The following is a 21,950-nucleotide window of genomic DNA, read 5'->3' on the forward strand; positions in this document are numbered from 1 at the left end:
ATACAACATCTCAAATGATCGCTTGTACCACCACTCACACCATCTTTTAGTGCTGAGTGCTAATTGCTTTAAGCAATCGTATCTCTTCTTAAATGGATTATAAGAGTCAAAACAACACAATAATCACAATATTCGTAATTAACAAGCTATTCATGGTGGAGAAGTACTATCATAAGTGTTTTTTTCTCTGTTTCAACGGAATAGGGGTTACGTGATTAGTTTCAATTTAAAATTGTCTTTCTGCTTTTACATAGAAGTGACTTTCGTCGAGAAGAGCAAAAGAAAAATCAAAAGTAATATTTAATTTCACGATTTTAAGTCAATGAACTACTATGTAAAATTGAGATATTGAGACTTAATGGCTTTATCACACTACTGCTCTAAGATTTTGGGTACTGTAACTATTTGAATAAAAAGATTGAGAAAAAATAGCATGTTTTACAGCTCATATACTGACTGTTGATAATGCAATCCCATAAAATAGCTATATCTACTCTAACTAATCACATAAAAAGGGTAGGTATAAGACTGAAAAATTTTAAAATTTGTACGATAATTTTTATATTTTCGCAATGTATTTTTTTTAATACAGATCAATTAATTTAACTTTATTATAATTTTCTCTTCTTAAATTGTAAATTTTATTTTAATCTATTTTTTTTAACATGCAATAATACAAATTAGGTGGAATAAACATTATTCTACAATAATATCGCCTACATGGTGTGATTGTTATTACTCCAAAACCCACAAAAGAATTATGCTATATAGTAGGTAATTGTATGTATTAAGTTAAAGAGTTAAAAATTATTTCACGAATATATTTACCTATAATTATCTATAAGGGAAAATACGAACTGTATGATCAGATCAAAATAAATTGAACAGAAATATTTGATAGAAAAGTATTGAAATTTAGAATTGAAAGAGTGCAACAGTATTTTCATAACTAAATGCTACCTATTAATAAATAATTCAATTTAGGTATATCTTTTCTTTTTTATTTTATTATAAAAAGTATGTATGAGAAAAATTGTACTAATATTAATATTCATTTGATAGCTGTTCTGATAGTAGGCAAGAATAATTCACATTATTGTACAGGGTGGTCAGATTAACATAAAACTTTCTAATGGATTTTTTAAATTCAAAATTGACCATGTTATATTGGCCTCTCTATACATATTTGGTATATTAATTTAAAAAAATATATAATAACTACATATAAGGATTATATTTAAAAGAAAAAAAATGTTAATAGTTAATTATAGGGTTTAGAAACAATCTTTCAGTGTAAAATGTAGAATTTTTATGGTGACACGTTTTGTTTCTTCTAAAACCATAAATTCTATGCACATTACATGATCATTTTCTCCCAAAGTGTTATATAGATCACCAATAGTCATTTTCCACTATTTTATTTTGGTAATTTCCTCCCAAAATTATTAAAATTTAGACAAAAACATTTATAAGAAATATTCATTTTATAGAATTAAATTGAATATAATTCTCTTAAAATCTCAATGTTTTTTTAGAGTTATGCTTATACTTAGAAATACAAAAATATTATAAGAAATTTTATAAAGTATCGCATGAAAATTAAAGTAATTTTTATATTTCAAAGATTTTAGGGGTAGATGGGGACCCTGAGTTTTAAAATGAAAAAATTCTTATTTTATTTGGGAAATATTAAATCCAACGCAACCTCTCTGTTTCACAACTCACATAAAAAATTTCGAATGCTGATTTCCCCATTTTCGATATAAATACATAGCAACTAACAGTGCGAATTTTGTTTAATTTCTCTTTAAAAAAATTTAATATATATGAAAGAGAACATTTTTAAACTGTATATGAAAAAAAGTATGTCTTTGAAAAAAGAAAGCTTGTCGGAAAAATTATAGGTACGAGATCTTTTATTCAACAGCAGCAGCTAATTTGTCCAAAATGTCTTTCTTTTTCTCCTCATGCAGATTCTGCAGTATCTCTTTCTGAGACTCTCTAGCTTCCAGCAGAAAGATATTTTCCTGAAAATAAAGAATAAATAATCTACAATTAGAGTTTTTTTTAAGAGGTAAGTTTATATAAAAAAAAACAAACAAAACAAAGTCATTTCCAAGCAAAATCAATAAAACCATAACGAGATACTTTTTTTTTTTAAAGAAGTCATTCTTGTTCAAGAATTAGAAAAAATCAAATATATTTTCGAAGAAAAATATTACAACAGAAACAAGAAGTTAAAAAAAAAAAGAAAAAGTGATAAAATAAATGCGCTTTGTGAATGTTTCTTCCCAAAGAGCACGGCGGTTCCCGGCCGTATTCCATTTCGGCCAAAATGTATTCCGCGCGGGATTCCCGCTCAGGCACCGTATAATGGTATTGGGAAAAATTTGGTACCCAAAATCGGGTCGTGGCTCCATAGCAGGTAAAATTTTACGCCTAAATTAGGGAATACCATAGGGATATCCGTATGGTGTCTGAAAACAGCATCTGTCACGACTGAAAAAACTCCTACATGTAGGCAAAATTTTTGACATTTTTTTTCTCTTTCCCTCTCACTTATCTTTCTTTCTCTCAAACACATTATTTTCTCTACCTAATGCTCTCCTTTTACAATAGTGTTCCCTTTTCTATTTTGCCTCACCGGGAGGCAAATGGCCAAATTTCATGGAGATGTACTTTGGCAAAAATACCTCGTCTTGGCAATAATATTCACAAAGAAAAATTCACGCGTTTTCACGCGTGAAAAACATATGCGAGATTGATTTTCAGATAGGATATAGATTAGAAGAGTCATAAATGACCTTCTCATTTCATAAAAATTAATATTTCTTTGAAAAATTAGACAATTAAAAAAATTCAAATTATACCCACATCATTATGCTTATTTAATACAACATTGCATTATGTTTCTTATGCTAGAAACTTTATTAAAATGGCATAAATCGCTTTAGTTTTCAATAAATAAACTTTTATAAAATATCCATGCCACGTGTAGCTGAAAATAACCTCAAAAGGACAACCATTCGTCGAATACATGAAAAAGCTTTGCATTTCAGTACAATTTTCTTCAGCACATAAGAGCATTTTTTATGTTGCTGACGCATTTGCTCTAAGAAATCATTGGGAAACACATCTTGTATTCAGCATTAAAAATGATAATTGAAAAAAAATCAGAATTATTAAAAATCTACCTGAAATTGGGAGGTCTTTTCTTTGGGCTGCATTATTGTTCCCTCAGAAGAAAAATATGCTAATGCTAATTGCTAATTCTTCGAAAAGTCCAAAAAGTATCTCTCATATTGTAAAAGGATTACATGTTTTAAAACTTTTTGAATGGAATTCTAAGAACAATCAGGTAGATATCTAGTTTTTATTACAGGACCCATTTGCTAACTAAATCTTATGTAGGTAAAAATAATTAAAAATATTTGTACCTAATATTAGGAAACTTTATAATTATTCAAATCAAATGATTATATTAAATTCATTAAATTAATAATGACATTTTTGCGAAATGCGATAGTGTTTTTATGTTGGTATTAAAAGAATAGTTTTTATATTTCATTTAAACTAATAATTCTTTATTATATTATTTGGGTGGCTTTTTAGTTAAATTTTGAATCATGTTTTCTAAAAATAGGGTGGTCATACCCAAAAAATGACAGAATCACATAAACAATCCTTCCAAAATTAATTAATTTCAATAAAATCTTAATAAATAGCGATTTTTGTACCAAAAAGAGCATAAAATTATGTTCAGTGATACTCAATATGATACTTAGAATATGTTTCAATAATTTCTTTTGCCTATCCTTTGCGGAAAATTGTAATTTATCAAAGATTTTGGATTGTTTACAGTCCATCGCTTGTCCGGAGAACATCTTCCCGGATACATCCAAGAATAGGTTATGATACAAAATTATTTTAAAACACATTATAAATTCAGAATATGATAAAATTTTAACATAAATTTAGAAAACTATCAATAAAATATTAATTATGGATTAATATTCTGAAAATGATTTAAATATTTTATGATTTCTAAAACCACGTGTTCTGATATTAACTTAAAACCAAAATTCACGCGTGCAACGCCTGTATTTTGGAACCAACGTTGAGTCGTAATCTCTAAATTTTTTGGATCCAAAATTCACGCGTAGCCACGACTCTGTGTTGGCACCAAAATTGAGGCATAAACTCCGATTTTTGTTGGAACCAAAATTCACGCGTAGCCACGACTCTGTGTTGGTACCAAAATTGAGGCGTAGCTACGACTCTGTGTTAGTACCAAAATTTAGGCGTAGCCACGACTCTGTGTTGGCACCAAAATTTAGGCGTAAACTCCGATTTTTGTTGGAACCAAAATTCACGCGTAGCCACGACTCTGTGTTGGCACCAAAATTGAGGCGTGGAGCAGACTGATTACGACTGATTTTGTTAATTTTAGATAATTTACAATTATTTTAATCTGAATACATCTGCTCCATCATATATTAACTAAAACTAATCAAAAAAATTGCCAAATATTTTTAATTCTTCAAAATATTAGAAATTGTACTTCAGTCGTGGCACACTCCGTGAGTTGACACCATATGGATAGTTGTATGGTTATCCAAAATGGCTAGAGTCGCCGGCGTGCTCCTTGGGTTATGGATATCAAATATATTTTTTAATGATTTTTATTTATTTTTAAGTTCTACAATATCAAAAGATATGGCAAGCAAATTTCTCATTTAATATGATATTTTAACGGCTAATGAGAAGAGTAATGAGGAAAATCATTCTGATATTTTATTGGAATGAAGAAAATTTAAATTGCAATGATGGAAAAATAAAATAAACAAAAGAAAAGATGTGTAGTAGGTACTTGATTAAAGAAACAAATTAATTTCACTAACTTTCACCTAAATCCCAACTTCAATAATATCAGATAATGACTATATCCTCTTCTTGACATTTAAGACATTTGCATTCCAAAAGATTCGAGCCCGGTTGAGTCTAAAAATTTATTCAAAATTTATTTTTAATTAATAATAATAATACCTACCCTTTATTTTTTTATTAGGTATTATTTATTATAATCAAAAATTTATGTTTTCTTTAAGGCATCGAAGTAATATCTAAATACATATTTCTGATTTTATAAAAATTTTAATATTCTACAACCGTTTAAAACAAATATGTTTTTTTTAAAGAAATTTTTAAACATTTAATAATAGCAAGTGTTTAAACATAAATATTTAAGAAATACCCTATATATTTTGTAACACTTCTTGTAAAAAGATCAGCTGTATCGTAATGTGAATGTGTTTTTATTCTTACCTTTCGTTCTTTGGTTGAAAATACGTCCATTTTGTCATAGATAATGGCGTGTAATCCTAAGTTCTTGAGATGTCGAATTGTATTTGAACAATTATTTTCCTCTCCCCAGCAGAAAATGATTAACCCGTTGTCAATGGTTTGTTGAATCTAAAAGATTTTAATAAAAATTAAAGAAGAAAATAGAAAAGAATTAAATCATGATAAAATAAAATTATTTTCAGACATTAGGTAATAGGTTTAGCTTATGGTTCAAAGTGCTACGTTTTCAAGAATGAATTATATTATACTAGTTTGGCATAGTTCGAATGTATATCCAATTATGTATTTTTTCGAATTATTCTGCTTTATTTACCTAATTAATATCCTAATTAGTAATTATAATTTAAGAATAAAATAAAAATAATAGAAACAAAGTATTACCGATTCTTGATTCTTTAGCAAATCTTCAGAATTTCCCACAATACCGAGAAGCTCCATGGCACATGCACTCTTAATGGCTGTCCCGTGTGAATTGCAACGTGGATCATAGTATTTTGGATATCTGGCTGTATCACCGCATGTGAGAAACATCACAGGATATAAATTTTGCTTGAAACGCAACATTGTACAAATGTCGGGATCAAAGCATGAGAAGACAATTCGTCGATTGCCAGCATGATTGAGCACTACACTGAGAATGCTGTCTACATAGAGATTTTTATCTGTTCTAACATTGATATCCCATGTACCATCGGAGTAGCGCATTGACCATTTCACTTCAACATTGAAACCAACATGGGGATCAATTGTTTCCAGAGCTTTTGCCAATGTTGGGAAAGGTTGGTGCTCATCTAAATCTTCATCAAAGAAACGCGGTTCACGGGATTTTCCTTCCTCAACATGGTACACCTTCAAATTATTCAATTGCTCCAGTGTAAGCTCTGCCATTGGTAATTCCAGCATGTCATTGGTATCAATTTGTTTCTTCCTCTTGAGGCATACGTACACAGAAAAATCATGATAGATTACTGGCACGAGATCTTTGCTCAGTTGTACATCAAATTCCACCATGTCTGCTCCATGTGTGACGGCTTTCTTTAGTGAAGCAATGGTGTTTTCCCTTATGAGATTTCCATCTTTTGACTTAAAGCTCGTCCCAGAGCCACGGTGTCCGATCTCAAGGCCTTTCCATTTGGGATTCCAGTGTCTAATGTATGATGTCTTAAGATTTAGCTTTTGTGGATTAAGCGGTGAAATCTGTATATACGAAATTAAATTTAATTAATTGATTGCAATATTTAAAAAAAAATTATTAAAAAGTAAAATTGAAGGTAAATATTCACCTTTACATATTCAATTCTCATCATTCCAAGAGGGCGATGTTTAGAGGCGCATGTCACCGACAATTCCAATTGCCCTTCGGATTTTTTCAATAAATTGGGCAATATATAGTGATAGCCAACATGTCGTGGTGGCTCGCCCTGGCATGTCCTAGAACTATATGTATACAGATCGATTAAATAGGCCACATTTTCCGGTTCGGTAACAGTAATGTGAAAAATTAAAATATCATCCGGATGATAGGCTCGGCCAAATTGCGAAACTGGCTCAAGTTTGGCCTCATCGCTACACAGCGATACACATTCCGTGAAAGCGTAAGCTGGCTGTTCTGTGCCATTTTCACGGGTATCATTCGACAGCGACTCTTCAAGAAGGGCAGCGATATCTTGGGCTTCAGAGCTTACACGCAAATTCATTGGTGTCAACTAAAATCAAACAATATAAAAAAACACACATGTTTTCTCTCCGGCCTGTGAATTTTTTTGAATATCTATTTTTTTTTAATTTAAAATAAAAATATAAATTTTTATCCAATTGTTTTTGTAGTTTGATTAAATCTTTCAATGTAAAATAAATATAACATTTTAAAAACTTTTAAATAACAGTCAAAGGTAATAAAGATTTTGAAATGAAAGTGTTGTTTTTTTTACATTAGTGTTACAGAACAAACAGATGAGTAATGAAACCCTTCAGTCAGCCGGATTTTCTTATTTTTCACTAGATTTTTTTAAAATATAGTCAAGCGACCTCAAATCTGGGTTCTTACATGATTGCTTTTTTAGAATAGAATTTAAGATGATTTTGTTGACTTTAATGAACTTTATATTGTTTTCAAATGTTCTGAGATTGTTAAAATCATCATCAATATTATATGATCACACACATTGGGAACAACTGTGTCCGAATGGTTTAACAGGTTTTTTTTTATCTCAATTTTTGAGCGAAATTAAAATCTATACGTCAATGAATTTTTAATGACATCACAATTCTACTTTTTGTGTATAAAATGTGATACTACTGAACATCACAAGGTGATCCATAGGGGAGACCGGGGCTAATAAAGTCACTTAAGGGTTTGGAAAAAGCCTAAAATATCATATTTCCTAGCTAGATAGAACAAAATGATCTGAGAAAGAGTTGTAGGGCAGTAAATTTCCTAAAGAAATGAGCTATACATTTCGTTTTATCTATTTGGGAAATATGATATTTTGAGCTTTTTCTAAACCTTTAAGTGACTTTTTTAACCCCAGTCTCCCCTATACCTTAAAAATAACATAAAGCTGTAAAAGCTAACAAATAATTAACCTTTCGTTTCTTAATACTGGTCTAAAAACTCTTTTTTATCGTATATCCATTTAAAATAATACCTATATATTTTTTTGTTTGATTTATGTATTCTAGGTGCAATCTAGCAAGCAATAATAGCGTTACCTATTATTAAGAACATCTTACCTTTACGTATATCAATTTATTTTGTGCCTTTCCCGTGAGCATGAATGGATTATTGTAGAAAGAAAACTGAAAAATGGTTTCCGATGTGAGCCATCCTCTATCTATCTTCTGTACTCCTTCGTAATCTCCAAATGTATCAAAGGATTCCAGTGTATTGGCGATCACAGGGATACTTCTTGGGTTAAGGTGCGTTTCCCATTGCCGCACATGGACACTCTGAGTTGTTGGATCAATGGCACAAATTAAGTAACGATAGTTGATAACACGTTGTGATGGAATGTCAACTACCGCAACCCAAATATCACTGTCTGAAAGTACATTAATCAATTAGCAATATCTATACATATGTGGTCCATTCATAAAAATTTAGTTTTATTTTAAATTAATTGCGAATTTTTAATCAATTCTTTTCGGGTTAATAAATTTTAAACTGTTGCATTAAAAGCTGTCGCTATTTGTAAAAATGCTAGTTGTTTTAAATTACATTATATGTTAAGTCTAATGAAAAAAAGTGACCAAGTGTTGGGTCACATGTTGATTCAGTCGATGGTGATAAAGTACCAAGTCAGTCACATTATGTGACTTGGAATCACATCGAAACGGAACAATTTTTGCTGGAGATCACATTTTGAACACGAGATCTAATTAGTGGTATCGACTCAAGTGTTTATACTTTTAGAAAAAGCTTATCAGTGGACACACAACACAGGAATTTCAAGCTCAATTCTCCAATAATATAATATAATTATGTGCAGATTAAGTGACGTCTAAGTATGTATATATTTTCAATAATTAACTTCCAGCTTAAGTTATATACATATCTATATCTAATTATTTAGAATTTTCACGTTTTTCATTTTCTCTGTAAACATTGCGATACATTTCAAGGTTAGCTGCTAAAATGTACTGCATAGCATTCCTATATTTATGAAAATAAATTTAATATTGTTTGCTATTCTCGATGTTTATTATCTTCCAGTTTACAGAAATAAAATGCATTTGACTTTTTATTTCTATCTTGTTGACTCTGTGTTGGTTTTGGGTTTTGTATTTTTTTTTCATTATCTTTTTTCGTTCTTGCTTGTGATTTTATAATGAAAATTGTCATTGTTGTTCTTTTTGATCCTCCAAACTGCTTCGATATGAAATTTCTATGAAACGCGCAAAGAATCAGGTGATCACTACATCATGTGTTAGTGTATAGTATAGAAGATGGTCTGGAGTGGACCGATTTCGATAAAATATTATCTGTATTGCAGATAGTAATTATCTTGACATTATTTTCTATTATTTTAAAAGGAAATGCATTTTTTCGTGATCTTCTGAAATCACTCGCATGACTACCTATAAAACTTTTTTTTTTTAAATTTACACCTGTTTTTAATTGTTGAATTTTTAATTGAGTATTGAGTTATTATATGATTGAAAAATAAATTAAACCTCTTGTTATAAAGACAAAGATCTTAGTTCTTTATAATTTGATCAAGTGGTGTCATTTCAAGAGCACCAATAAATAATATAGAACAGCTCCTATTCGTAAATTGCGCTCATGTGATAACATGGCAATACTAGTATCACTCATAAAGTGTTCGAATAAAAGTGCGTCACATCATCGCTTTTTTGGCATGAAAGCGTTTTTTTTTTAAATCTTTTACACGTGGCGTCAACCTCGGTGTGAACGATCATCTGATTTTATAAATTTAGCTCAAGCCTCGTGTGACTCTCTTCAAACACATACAGCTGATTTTCCGCAATGTTGTCTACTAAAATATACCACGATATATTTGTATACCGAAATGTTATTATAAGTAATTTTGCTACCTATGTTCTGCTAAATTGAGTTGCTTCTTAATTACCTATATTCTTGGTATATTACTGACGACGATTTGTTGTTATTTGAAAGAATCACCTCCTAATGGCCAAATAAAAATTGTGCCTATTTCTAGTACTGATTGTTGACAATAAACGTTATTAATTAAAAATTATTGATCGATAGTAATTCGAATGATAGCTTTTTATCACCTTGAATGTGAAAATTTCTTTCTGCCTTTGTTGCTAATTTCTTATGTACCTATGTAATATCTTTGTATTTGTGTAAAAATATAACACTTTCCAATTAACTGGTCAGACAACAGAGTGTCTGTATAATTTCTTTGACCTGCCAGGGATTTTTCTTTTTACAGCAGCAGGTATCAAAATTGTGTGTAGCTCACATTACTTTATAGAATACCGTGTTAATTGGAGTTTTCCGTCTATACAACATAAACTATGCTCACCTTCTACCCTTTCCATTAAAAAGACATCATTTGGTTTCCAATTGCCGAGCTGCTCGCAGTCCCCTGTTATAGCCACAACTTCGTTATTATTAAGCGGTATGGGGATGTGAACCTTATAGGTCCACTTCCGGTCATCCAATTGACGTTGCACAATTGGCCGGGAACGTGGGGCACTGAATGTTGCCACATCATTCTCCTTGCTCTTGTTACTATCCTCCATATACCACCAACGATGCATTTTTTCTTCCTATTACAGAAACAGCATAAGCAAAAAAAAATAACGAATCGATTCAGTAATCACTATATTGTATTTGCGAATTTCTCACCTGTTTTTGCACTATTCGTAGAGATTATAAAACTTTTAAAATGATTTTGTGTGGGTTATATTGACACTTTAAGATGGACGGTGTTTATTAGATTTGAATTGAATGCAGAAATTGAATAATATATTTTTTCTTGAGTGTTCCTTTCTTTACGCTAAAGGACCTCACTGGAGTATGCAAGATGTTTTCTTTGTTTTTCTCGAAATACTTTGTAGCACATTCAGAAAAAGAATTATCAACCAAGAACTATGAACTTTTGCAAAAGATTGTATGCATTGGCAAAAGATTCATTGACCCACTGCTTGAGCGATTTCTTCAATTAGCATTCATTACTCCGTCACAAATGGGATTCCTTGAAATTGTGTCTTTTATAAGAGAGGTGAGTAACAAAGGAGGACACAAATGTGCGTAAAATGGAGAATTAGGTGCGTAAAAGTGACAATTTTTTCACTACTATTTGCTCACAAATTGTACGCGTGACTGCACTTATTCTTTCTCAATCAAATTATGCAGTTGTCTGATGCCATTTTGCGATTTTAAATACTACACTGACACGATGCTCTTACTAAGAAACGAGATATCAGAATGATTTACTTTACTGTGCGATACTCACACGAACCAGAAACTTCAACAAATGCGACATATACAGCACGTTTTGCGTTTTTTGTACTCTCATACAAGACTTAACGAAAAGTCCCAACAGAAATGAAGCTTAGATCCAAGTATGAAAATTGCAAGCGATATACTTTATACTGAGAATGCTCAAATATATGATAGTAAAAATTGCAAAAAAAATTAAAAGATGATTTTTTTAACGTTAGAAAAAAAATTTAATTAAGAAGCGTTACACGTTAGACAAGAAAAATGTCAAACGTAAGACAAGCAATGTCATATTTTAGAAAAGAAAGTATTAAATATTAGAAGAGAACTGTCAAACGTTACAATAGAAATGTCAAATATTACAAAAGACACATTAAATGTTATAAAAACGAACCCCTTAACGTTAGAATTGGCTTTTATCGTGTTCTTTAATGTTTTTCTAGAGAATTTGTTATACATATACGACTTCTTAAATACTAGTAGGTTGATAAGTTTTATGTATTTTTTTTGTAAAAATATTTTGCTGAGCAGGATTGTATGTTTGACACTTCTTCTCTCTTCTCTTCTCTCTATATAATAAATTAAAGACTTCGTGTCTGTACAGCTATGCATTTCTACACCGTTGGTCCGATCGTGATGAAATTTTGGTACAGAGAATGCTGATACCAGGCGGTTTTCACTAACAATATCTATTTTCTCCCCAGAGGCCCCCTTCGTAGAGCCCACATACAAAATTCATGCTTTTTTGACTACTTTTTGAAATTGGCGCCCTAAATGTGCGCCACAAAATGCCAGAGTGAGAGGATAGTATTTTTCGTTAAAAAATATAACATGAAGCTTCATTTCGGTAATGACTTCATTTTATATTTGGTCAATGCAATGGTGGCTGCATTGATAATATTGCGCGGGAAAATTTGATATGTTGAAAATCAAACCCAGCATAACGGTCAATTTGTTTATAAATATAAAAATGCAAAGATAAATATTAAATATAGAATGGATGGAACAGTATAAAGCGAAAGAACGGTAAGTAAAACTTACAGGCTGTGATTCTTTCTTTGTCAGTGAAATGTGAAGATGGCTGAAAATTGAGGATGGGCAAATTTTGAGGAGAGACTTACTCGCGAGCCGAATCACAGCCAACGCGCAGAAATTTTAAAGAAATCCTTAATCGTGGCGGGCGTTGGCTGTGATTCGGCTCACGAGTAAGTCTCTCCTCAAAATTTGCCCATCCTCAATTTTCAGCCATCTTCACATTTCACTGACAAAGAAAGAATCACAGCCTGTAAGTTTTACTTACCGTTCTTTCGCTTTATACTGTTCCATCCATTCTATATTTAATATTTATCTTTGCATTTTTATATGTATATATAACGTATATATCTATGCATTTATATATATTTTACTTTACTTTTATATATGTATATATAAAACGCCCCGCTTCGCGGGGCGTTGGTCTTATGCAACTCAAGATATGACATGTTAACTTTAAAACGCGATATCTCCGGAACGGCTACATAGATTTTCTTCATTTTTGGCATGATGAAAGATATTATAGCCAGCTATAACATATCAAAATTTGAAGCAATTCTATAAAGCGGTGTTCGAGATATTCATCGAAAACTCATCGAAAATTTTGTTTTCGATTTTAGCGCCACTTGCGGTCATTTTTTGAACTTGCAATGTTCCGAGCAGTTGTAGGGCTCATTATTATCTTTCATTTGAGCCCGAGTTGATCAAAATCGGTCAAGCCGTTCTCAAGTTATGGCCGATTTTCGATGAAAAACTGTGGCGGCCATATTGGCTAAACGGCTTGGCCGATTTTCAAAAATGAGGTATTGTTGGAAAGCTCTTGATGGCCCCTACAACATATCAAAATTTCAGATTTTTAGCTATTACAGCGGCTGAGATATAGCGAAAACAAAATTTTGAGGTTATTCAAAATGGCGGACGGGGGGGTGGGGGGTCGGATCTGACTTCATAATCGGATGTCTTCCACCCGATATATGAACTTTGCCGTTGACCGCAAGTCTCTATCTATTACCGTTCTCTTGCAATATTGCGTTATATTCCGGCCGGACGGACGGACGGACGGACGGACGGCCGGACGGCCGGACAGATTTTTGGCGCCACCGTTTTTTGGAATGTGGGGACCCTAATTCGTGCTCATCCCAAGTTTGAGCCCGATCTGACGACTTTCGATTTTTAAGTGTACACAGAAGCTGTGCTTCTTTGAAGAAAGAATCACAGCTAAAAAATGTCATTACAACTCAGGTAAATTGCGTGTTACTTGAAGAAATCATAGCAGGGTATTATTGGCTATTACATAGAAAAGTATACATAAAAGAATCACTTTACCCAAACCCTTTTATCTTATGTATTATGCATTATAGTTTATATATAACAATATGTATGTATCTATAAATGGAATTTAATTCAAGGGAAACCCGGGAAACAAATTTATTCTTCCGTTAAAAAATTCCGTAATAAAAAAAATTAATTTCTACCTCTCACTATATAAATAAATTATATAGAAACTAATAAATACGATAGGTAAGTAAATTCTATCGTATTTTCATACATTTGAAGAATTAATTCTGCTAAGGGAACCAAAAAGGTATTAAAATCCTAATACAAATTAAAATCAGAAGTACATGTATGGTGACAAAAGCAAAATAAACTTAGGTAAATACACCAACAAATTGAAGAGTTCATGTTCAAGAGCAAAATAAATTGTGGCAAAATTTGAAAGAAAACTTTTTCTTTTTTACAGATGTACGAAAAATTGTGTGAAGGATAAAAATGGGTGTTGTAAACGATCTGTACATCAATAATGAACAAATGCAATAGCTAGAAAAAAAAACTAAATGGTACTTAAACAATAATTAATCTCACTATTTTTTGGAGGTTTGCTTTTTCACAGCTTGGAATGTATTTTTATTGTCTTTTTTTTACTCCAAGGTATTGCTATAATAAAGCTGTATTGTAATTAATAAAAAGAAGAATCTTTATGAAGTTTTTCATGATATTCTATTTATAAAAAAAAAACCTTTATAATATAGAATATGCGACAACCCCTTTGCAATTTTTTTTTAAATTTGCGAATTATATATACTTGGGTGTTGGCCTTGAATAAACATCCATTTGAAATAATTCGATTTAGTCTCATTAGGTTCAATAGTATATTATACTGCTTTTTAATATTTCTTATTTTATAACTGTGAACGATATTTTCTTAACACTAAACTTCACCACAACTTTTATTAAATGTCTACATTATAAAAAAAATAATAGAAAAGCCAAAACACAATTCACACGAGTACTAAACGAAATCTTTTTACCTTAACATCAAACAAATCTGGTTATTGCTGGCACTTGTTTAATGTGAAAAAAAAACATAATTAATTACACGTTTAAATTTGAGATATATACAAACAGTCTGTTGGATTAACTCTCATCACTAAAGATATTACATGAAAATTACTGCAACAAAAAATATCTGTTTGATGATGTATTTTTTGTCAAATTACGATAATGCCCGCAACATCAACAGAGATTGTTCAGAGGCGGATCAATGTGCATCTTTTACAATTCCAGTGATGTAGGTATCTTTTAATAGTACCTATAGAGAACAGAATTATTTGATGGAATGATAACGAGGCTTTGGAAAACCAGTAAAATACTTCAGGTACGCGTTTCCCCTAGAAATTGCAGATTGGATAAAAAGTGCGGATCTGTTTAATAGTGAGCACCGGTCACAGTGTCTTGTATATAAAGAGAAGTTTGTCCAGAAAGAAATCAGTTTGTGTTGTGGATGTTGGCCTATCAACAACAGGTACCTATTACGCGAAGTTTTTTCCGTGTGCAAACAAATCAGTGAAAAAAATAATTTATTATAATAACATTTAATAAATAATAATTATTAAATATCTGTGTGAATTAATCGTAAACAATGAGAGATTTTATAAAAGAAGGAAAATTTATCGCTACTGTGGGAATTTTCTTCCTTGGACTAATCATTGGAACACAGGCAGATTTACGTAAGATACCAAAGTTTTTTTTTGTATTTAGAATCTTTTGAATCTCCTTATTATGTGTTGATTTCAAATTAAAAAAAATACAACACAATATATATATGGTAAAAATATTGTATATGAGTAATTGTGAAATATGTTTTTTTGGCCATATTTTTCTAGACAAAGACTTCTTTTTTGTCGATCTGCACAAATCATTCTTATTTCAAGGTTAATATATAAGAGTTTTCTTAAGAAGAAAAAACGTGTTATTTGCAGACCGTTTGAAAATAATTCCTTATAAATTCTAATTGATTGAATTCTCATATCAAAGGACTAAATTGTAGGTTTGTAAATTAAGCGTTGTGCTATTGCAAACCCAGAATGATTTAACTTTAATGTTCTGTTAGATAGAACAACTTCCGTAAAATTATTCTCAGCTAATTGTTGCTTGGAGACAGTGTGTTTAAAAATAAAACGTTAGACGGCTTAATAGGTAATATTTTTCCTGAAATTTAAAACAAGATTCCATTAAATACCATATCATTTTCGATAAATTATGGCATTCTCATGAATTATTTCGTATTTATCTAATCACTCATTCATTAATAAAACAAAGGAAAAATTTTATATGGTATAAAAATTTTTCATCTCCATCCCAAAAAAAACTTATGAATTTTCTACATAATTTCCATATGCTTCCTAATAAACATATAGTATAGAGTCTTTTTTTTGTAGATATTATATTATTACCTGTAGTATTTTTATTGACTTAGATAGTTTCCTTAATTTGGGATTTAGCAGAATTTTGTACCGCAAACCATGAGCTCGTCTGTGGTCATCTTTGTGCAATTATTTATTTGCCAAGATATTGCAAAGCTTGTGTTAGAGGTTATAATTTTTTGAATTCACATGATGAGCAATTTTAAATATTTTCAGTACAAACAGAAGTAGTATAGAAAGAATGGTGTGTAATTTGACAAAGAAGATTTTGAGAATAAGAAAATTTGAATTAATAATGTGTATCCTCTATTGTTTTCTGCGCTGCTGTATATTTATTAAATTTAGTACATGGAGTGAATACGTAATCATCCCGAGAGGGAGACTCTTACTTCAGTATGATGATCGCAATGTGTCGTATATACTTAATGGATGAAAATGAAGTGAATTTGAATTCAATGTACGGAGGGTAAATCGTTTTATTTTATACATAATACTTTTATTTGCTTGGTTTTTTTTTATCATAAATTGCACAACTACGAGCTTTTCATTCGGTAATGATGGGATAAAAATGCCGCAATAACCTTGGTGGCATTGCGATATAAATATTGATTTGTGCTACACTTTGGTAAGAATTTTTCCTTTGGCTACTAATCTACAGGCCTGTGTATTATGTGCATATTTGAATGTTTCAACATAAATTGTACTTCCGCTGAGACTAGAAATACGACAACGCATGATAGAGCTAAAAGTGGAAGTGATCGAGTTTCTCTGCACAGAGTGCACTGAAACCTGTACTTAGGTATTTTAGTTAGGGTAATCCAAAGTTGAAAACTACCTTTTACAATTCTAAATTAGATACAATATAAGAGTTCATTTACATCATGAGAAAAATTACAAAAAAAATACCAATTTATGTAAAATGGTAATTTGAGAGAAAATAGAGAACTTTCTTGCAAAGAGAAAGAAAGCAAAAATAGGAATACTTATATATTGATTTGTGTTAGAAAATCGGTCGCAATCGAAAGTGTTTGTATTGACGAAATACTTTTTTATAAGCATTGCCACAGTGTATAGTGTCATGAATTTTATGTTAACCGAAATATTGGGGTTAGTGACTTTTTTCTCATCAACTACTTTTTTTTCAAGTTCTCTAGCAACACAAACTAAAAGAAATTCAGAGTGTGGTCGTAAATTTACCAGTGTCTGCAATCTTCGTCATCAATGATTAAACTCAATAACCGGTAAAGTTCAAAAGACACCTCATAAGAGTTATGTCTCCATGTCGATGCACTTACTACCTATATACATATTTCTTCACTGAATGAAAGCTCTAGCTGAGAGTGACCTTTTACAGGAGTTGTGGCATAGATAAATAGAAAAAAAAAGATTGAAAGAGTGTAATTTTGCGGAAAATTTCCTAAATATAATGCGAATTTATTTAAATTCCAATCACATAATATAGTAAAATGTAGTCATATACTTTTTCAAATACTATTGCACGTTGATGTTTATTTTTAAAGAAAGCATCGCGTAAAATTACAAAATTGAATTTAATCCGCGTTTTTAAACGCATCAAAATCAAATGAAAGAAATAATAACTAAGGTACATATCGAATAGGCAGACGGTTGCAATGTTTAATTTTTTAATAAATATAATTTTTTTTAATTTATTCGGAAATTTTATTAAAACACCCAAAAAATTATAGCTAAAAATAACGAATTATTGTTTCCTTAAATCAGGTCAAACGTTATATGTGTTTAATTATTTATTATGAGTGCTATCTTGATTACGGTATGATATGTAATGGTTCAACTGAGGGAAATACCTTTTGTTGACTGTAATCTAAACGGAAGACATTTCTATCTCTATAATCATTGCGATATTGATGTTGTCTGGGCACCCTGATCACCCATATGTTATTAGTCGTGATTCTTCGTTTTTTTTTATGAACCATCATTCAACCGTGATAAATTGCTTCATAAACAAAACAGGGTTAAAAGAACTGCAAAATTAATATGAGATTATCTAGTGAAAGTATATAATGAGATGGAGAGTTTTGATCTTACACAAAAAAAACTCAATCTCACATATAAGACGCGTGATTGGATTGAGGCAGGTTGTGGATCATGTTCATAGGCATGTTGCTTACTGTTACGAATTGTTGAGGAGTGCCATTTTTACGCAATAACTTAAACAACAATCAACAGATTCACTATCAACCTTCGTGGGCATAAAATGACATGAGAAATGATCACAGTATATCAAATGGGTCCGGTGCACTTGATCTTGATTGAGTATGATCAAGAAAGGAAGTGATGTATCCAAGTTGAATTGTTTGTATACCGCACAGTATTATGCAAAAATCAACACACAATATCAAAAGAGTGTCACTTCCGCACGTATAACTGTTGCACTGATTTTAAAATTAACTTGATGACAAACATCTTCATTGTTTAATCATTTCCCACAGCCTCCACTATAAAGACGTGCTCAAGGAATCTCCCCCGACCTGAGGAATGCATTATTGATGCCGTTGACAAACTAAGACCTGACCTATCAGTCGGAGATCTGGGTGAGAATTTCAAGACACCCCCGCTGGAGCCTATGATGATTGAAAATATTGAAATGCATCGTGGACAGGAATTCAGAGCAATTTTCACCAATCTACTCGTCAATGGGCCAAGTCAATTCGTAGTTGAGAAATTAAAGTAAAATATTTTATATTCATTTTTAATATTCCTTCCTTATCTTATACTATTTTTTTCTTTTTTTTACTAGGGCTGATATCAACAATCTCGCTTTTGATTTCAATATTTTCCTACCTCAATTAAATTTTACTGGAAAATATGCATTGAAAATTCGTATCCTACTTCTCGATATTGGTGGCAAAGGCAACGTTCGAGGAACTCTCTGTAAGAATAATTTCAAAGCCTAATATGTAATTTCATTTTCTAAGGATATTTTTATTTTACTTTCAGCACGAACAAGGGCTGCTGTTAAATTACGTGGTAACAAAGTAATGGAAGATGGTTTTGAGAGAGTTAAATTTCATCGACTTCAGGCCAAGATTAAAATTGAGGACCAAAAGATCTTTTTGGACAATCTCTTTAATGGGGATCCAGTCCTTGGACAAGTAGGAAATCAAGTAATAAATGATAACTCCAAACTCTTCCTTAGTGAAATTATTCCTGGTTTGGAAAAGAGTTTGTCAAAAACATTCCTCGATATTGCAAATAATATTCTCAAGAATTCCACATTTGATGAAATGTTCCCAGACGTTTAACTCATTAAAAAAAAAAACAAAATCATGGAATTCATTAAAAATATATACATACCTAATGTAAGATCAAATACCTTAGTTGAAGTTTGGTGTAAAAAATGCACCGAAAGAATGGAAGAATCATTGCAATTGTACAACTTTGCTATGTATTTATATTTTTTTACTTGCAACAAGTAAAACATAATTATAACTGACAATTTTTTTCCTTCTCCACGTCGATATATCATCAGATAAAAAAATAATGTTGACTTTCATTGCTGTAGATCTCATGAGGAATAAGCAGGGACAATTTATTTCAATTATATTATACACAAATCGTGATGATTGCCATAATTGTTCTCTGTCAGACAACGCAAGAAAGTAGAAGATGAAAAAAATAAAAATTTCAGTATGTGATAAAATTGGAGACATAGAGTATTAAAATTTTCTTTTTATTGTTAAAGGTGCTTGAGAACTTATCTTATTTACAAGAATTTATGTAGCAAAACTACTTCATCCTCAGACACAACACAACCCCATCAGCTATGAAGATTGTCTATGCAGTTGACCTTGACTCTCAATCCACTGGTTATAATAAATAAAATACAATAGTAAATATACCTAGGTGGTTTTAAAAATATAATAAAAAAGAAAATAATTGCGTGTTTTTTCTTTCCCTTTTTGTTAACCATCTGATTGCCAAGTATAGTGTACTGTATCACGATCAAAGATTTGCTCCAAGTAAACGTTGTCTCACCATAAGTTCTTTAAACCCTCTTCTTTTAATTGTTCAACTGAATAAGCTCATAAAATTAAAACACTTTCTGAGGGCCATTTTTTGGACCTTACCGTTCAATTAATTATAACATAATTTAATTATTACAGAAATATCTCTCTTTGTTCTAAGGATTCCTAAGGATTTTTGAATTTGGTAAACTAATGGTTAAGCATGTGAACGCCACGAGAATATTTCCTTCTTTATTCTGACTATACCTATGCTTGAAGAAACTTTTTTCATTGTCTCGCCTAATATAAAGTGAAAAAAAAAGGAAAACGTAGGTATGTATGTATATTGCGTATATTGCATATATCATGTATTTACAAGAACAGGTTTATTCTATTTAACAACACTTAATTGGCACATTAAAAGGAGTTGCGGATTGATGGTATCAAAAGAGAGACTAACAAATTATTAAAGAGAATTTAAATCTATTGTTCTTATTTTATTTGAAGATTAGTTTTTAAAGAATAAGAGGACCACAAATAGTATTATACATGTAGGATTTAAGTTCCAACAGTTGGCTTAGGCGATTTGTAGTATGTACAATGTATTATTGGTTTTTATTTGAATTGTAACGTGCTTTGAGAGAGACGAAGGCTAGCTCTGGGTATAGAGCTGTATGCCGTGGTTTTGAATAATTTATATATTTTCTGGAAAAAGTAAATTGAGTGATGTTTTAGAATATTCTAATTAAAATTACTGAAAAAGAAATACAAACTAGTGGAGAGAGAGAAAAAAAAATCAGACAATAAAAGAGAGAGAAAAAAAAAAAATATATATATAGATAAAAAAGGCAGCGTATCAAGTTTGATCAAGCATCCGAGCATTGGACAATAGAAAAGTGTGAGAGAGAGAGTAGTAAGGAAGCAGAAAAAAAAGAAGAAAGCAAGCGAGGCTGTGCACAAAAGTTAAACTTCGAAATAAAAACTGAATTCAAGGCGAGGGCTTTCACTGATACAAATTCCGAATCTGATCCTCCCCTGCACACCCCAGAAAAGTTCGAAAACCTGAGAAATTTCCATCAGCATCCAAACCAAGAGAGGCAAGTGAATTAGCAATTTTTGGAGCGCGGTAGTCGAAAGTATGCTTAAAGAATTCCCTAGAAGGCCGAGGCACATGGTAGATTTCATCAATCCTTAGCCCAGGCCGACCACCAACAGCCCGCGGCCTGGCCACGAGATTCCCACATCTATGAAAGAACAATCTCATAGTTCTAAAAACGTAGAGTGATTGCAAGGGCAGCAGCCCCCACTCAAGGTATAAGGGAGACGCACTCTCAAATCTACCCTTAAAGGATATAATTCGCAATACAATATTTTGTGCGGTGACAATAGGACGCAAATTCGAGGAGTAGGCCGAGCCCCAGAAGGGCAACCCATACTGGAGTCGGGACTGAATGAGAGCAAAATAGAAGGATGCCATCACAGCTTTAGAGCAGGATTCTCTAATCCTGTAAGACGCCCTAACTGTGGACTTTAGATGCTTTGCGACATCCGCAATCTGAGACTTCCAGTTGAGAGCTTCATCTAACTGCAACCCCAAATATTTAAATGTAGTTACCCGTTCAACAGACACGCACGAGTCCAAACACCCATCATTAACTCCAGGACAGCACCTCGAGTGCAACGAAATCGTCCCACCACTAAGCTCTGATCTCAAAGAGAAAAACATATATTTAGACTTCGAGCTCAACAACATTGAGTGTGCATCAAGCCATGCTTTGATTACCTCAAGGTCCACCCTTATATCATCAAGAATACTACTAGTGTCAGAGCCAGAGTACGTGATCGCGACATCGTCCGCATATGCAGTTGGGATTCCCCTCAAACCAATTTCGTGAATATCATTTATGTAAATAATAAAGAGAATAGGGCCAA

At 31.6% G+C, this 21,950-nt stretch overlaps 4 protein-coding genes across 5 annotated transcripts in view; 2 read left to right on the forward strand and 2 right to left on the reverse strand.

The window, feature by feature from the left end:
• LOC129789442 (uncharacterized) overlaps positions 1-21,950 on the forward strand; it is an 885,568-nt gene that overhangs the window by 672,315 nt on the left and 191,303 nt on the right. The gene's annotated exons all lie outside the window — the stretch shown is intronic.
• The window catches only part of LOC129789347 (uncharacterized), a 69,046-nt gene that overhangs the window by 34,137 nt on the left and 12,959 nt on the right, over positions 1-21,950 (reverse strand). The window lies entirely within an intron of this gene.
• Positions 545-11,375, reverse strand: LOC129789333 (glycerophosphocholine phosphodiesterase GPCPD1). 2 transcript variants are annotated; one of them, XM_055826111.1, is made up of 8 exons: positions 10,700-11,375; positions 10,374-10,620; positions 8,098-8,405; positions 6,648-7,070; positions 5,746-6,561; positions 5,326-5,472; positions 4,902-5,001; positions 1,840-2,027 (listed from the first exon to the last, which is right to left on the reverse strand). In XM_055826111.1, exons 2-7 carry the CDS (start codon positions 10,609-10,611, stop codon positions 4,930-4,932), a joined length of 2,004 nt encoding a protein of 667 aa, XP_055682086.1. In that variant the 5' UTR covers positions 10,612-10,620; positions 10,700-11,375; the 3' UTR covers positions 1,840-2,027; positions 4,902-4,929. The 2 variants fall into 2 exon arrangements, with proteins under 2 accessions (XP_055682085.1, XP_055682086.1); XM_055826110.1 differs by lacking the exon at positions 4,902-5,001 and having other exon boundaries at positions 545-2,027.
• LOC129789452 (uncharacterized) lies at positions 15,097-19,950 on the forward strand. Its single transcript, XM_055826273.1, has 4 exons — positions 15,097-15,336; positions 18,504-18,741; positions 18,812-18,945; positions 19,012-19,950. The coding sequence occupies exons 1-4, from the start codon at positions 15,249-15,251 to the stop codon at positions 19,314-19,316; spliced, it is 765 nt and encodes a 254-aa protein (XP_055682248.1). The 5' UTR covers positions 15,097-15,248; the 3' UTR covers positions 19,317-19,950.

This window comes from Lutzomyia longipalpis, chromosome 2, assembly GCF_024334085.1.
Source record: "Lutzomyia longipalpis isolate SR_M1_2022 chromosome 2, ASM2433408v1".
Classification (NCBI taxonomy): Eukaryota; Metazoa; Arthropoda; class Insecta; order Diptera; family Psychodidae; genus Lutzomyia; species Lutzomyia longipalpis.

Bases quoted from the DNA above. Each gene is read 5' to 3' on its own strand.
- LOC129789333 (XM_055826110.1), bottom strand. From the start codon at position 10,611: ATGCATCGTTGGTGGTATATGGAGGATAGTAACAAGAGCAAGGAGAAT. The intron at 8,406-10,373 runs GTGAGCATAGTT...ATGTACTTTCAG, and splicing joins TTTAATGGAAAGGGTAGAAG to ACAGTGATATTTGGGTTGCG. The intron at 6,562-6,647 runs GTGAATATTTAC...TCGTATATACAG, and splicing joins TGAGAATTGAATATGTAAAG to ATTTCACCGCTTAATCCACA.
- LOC129789452 (XM_055826273.1), top strand. From the start codon at position 15,249: ATGAGAGATTTTATAAAAGAAGGAAAATTTATCGCTACTGTGGGAATT. The intron at 15,337-18,503 runs GTAAGATACCAA...CATTTCCCACAG, and splicing joins TGGAACACAGGCAGATTTAC to CCTCCACTATAAAGACGTGC. The intron at 18,742-18,811 runs GTAAAATATTTT...TTTTTTTACTAG, and splicing joins TTCGTAGTTGAGAAATTAAA to GGCTGATATCAACAATCTCG.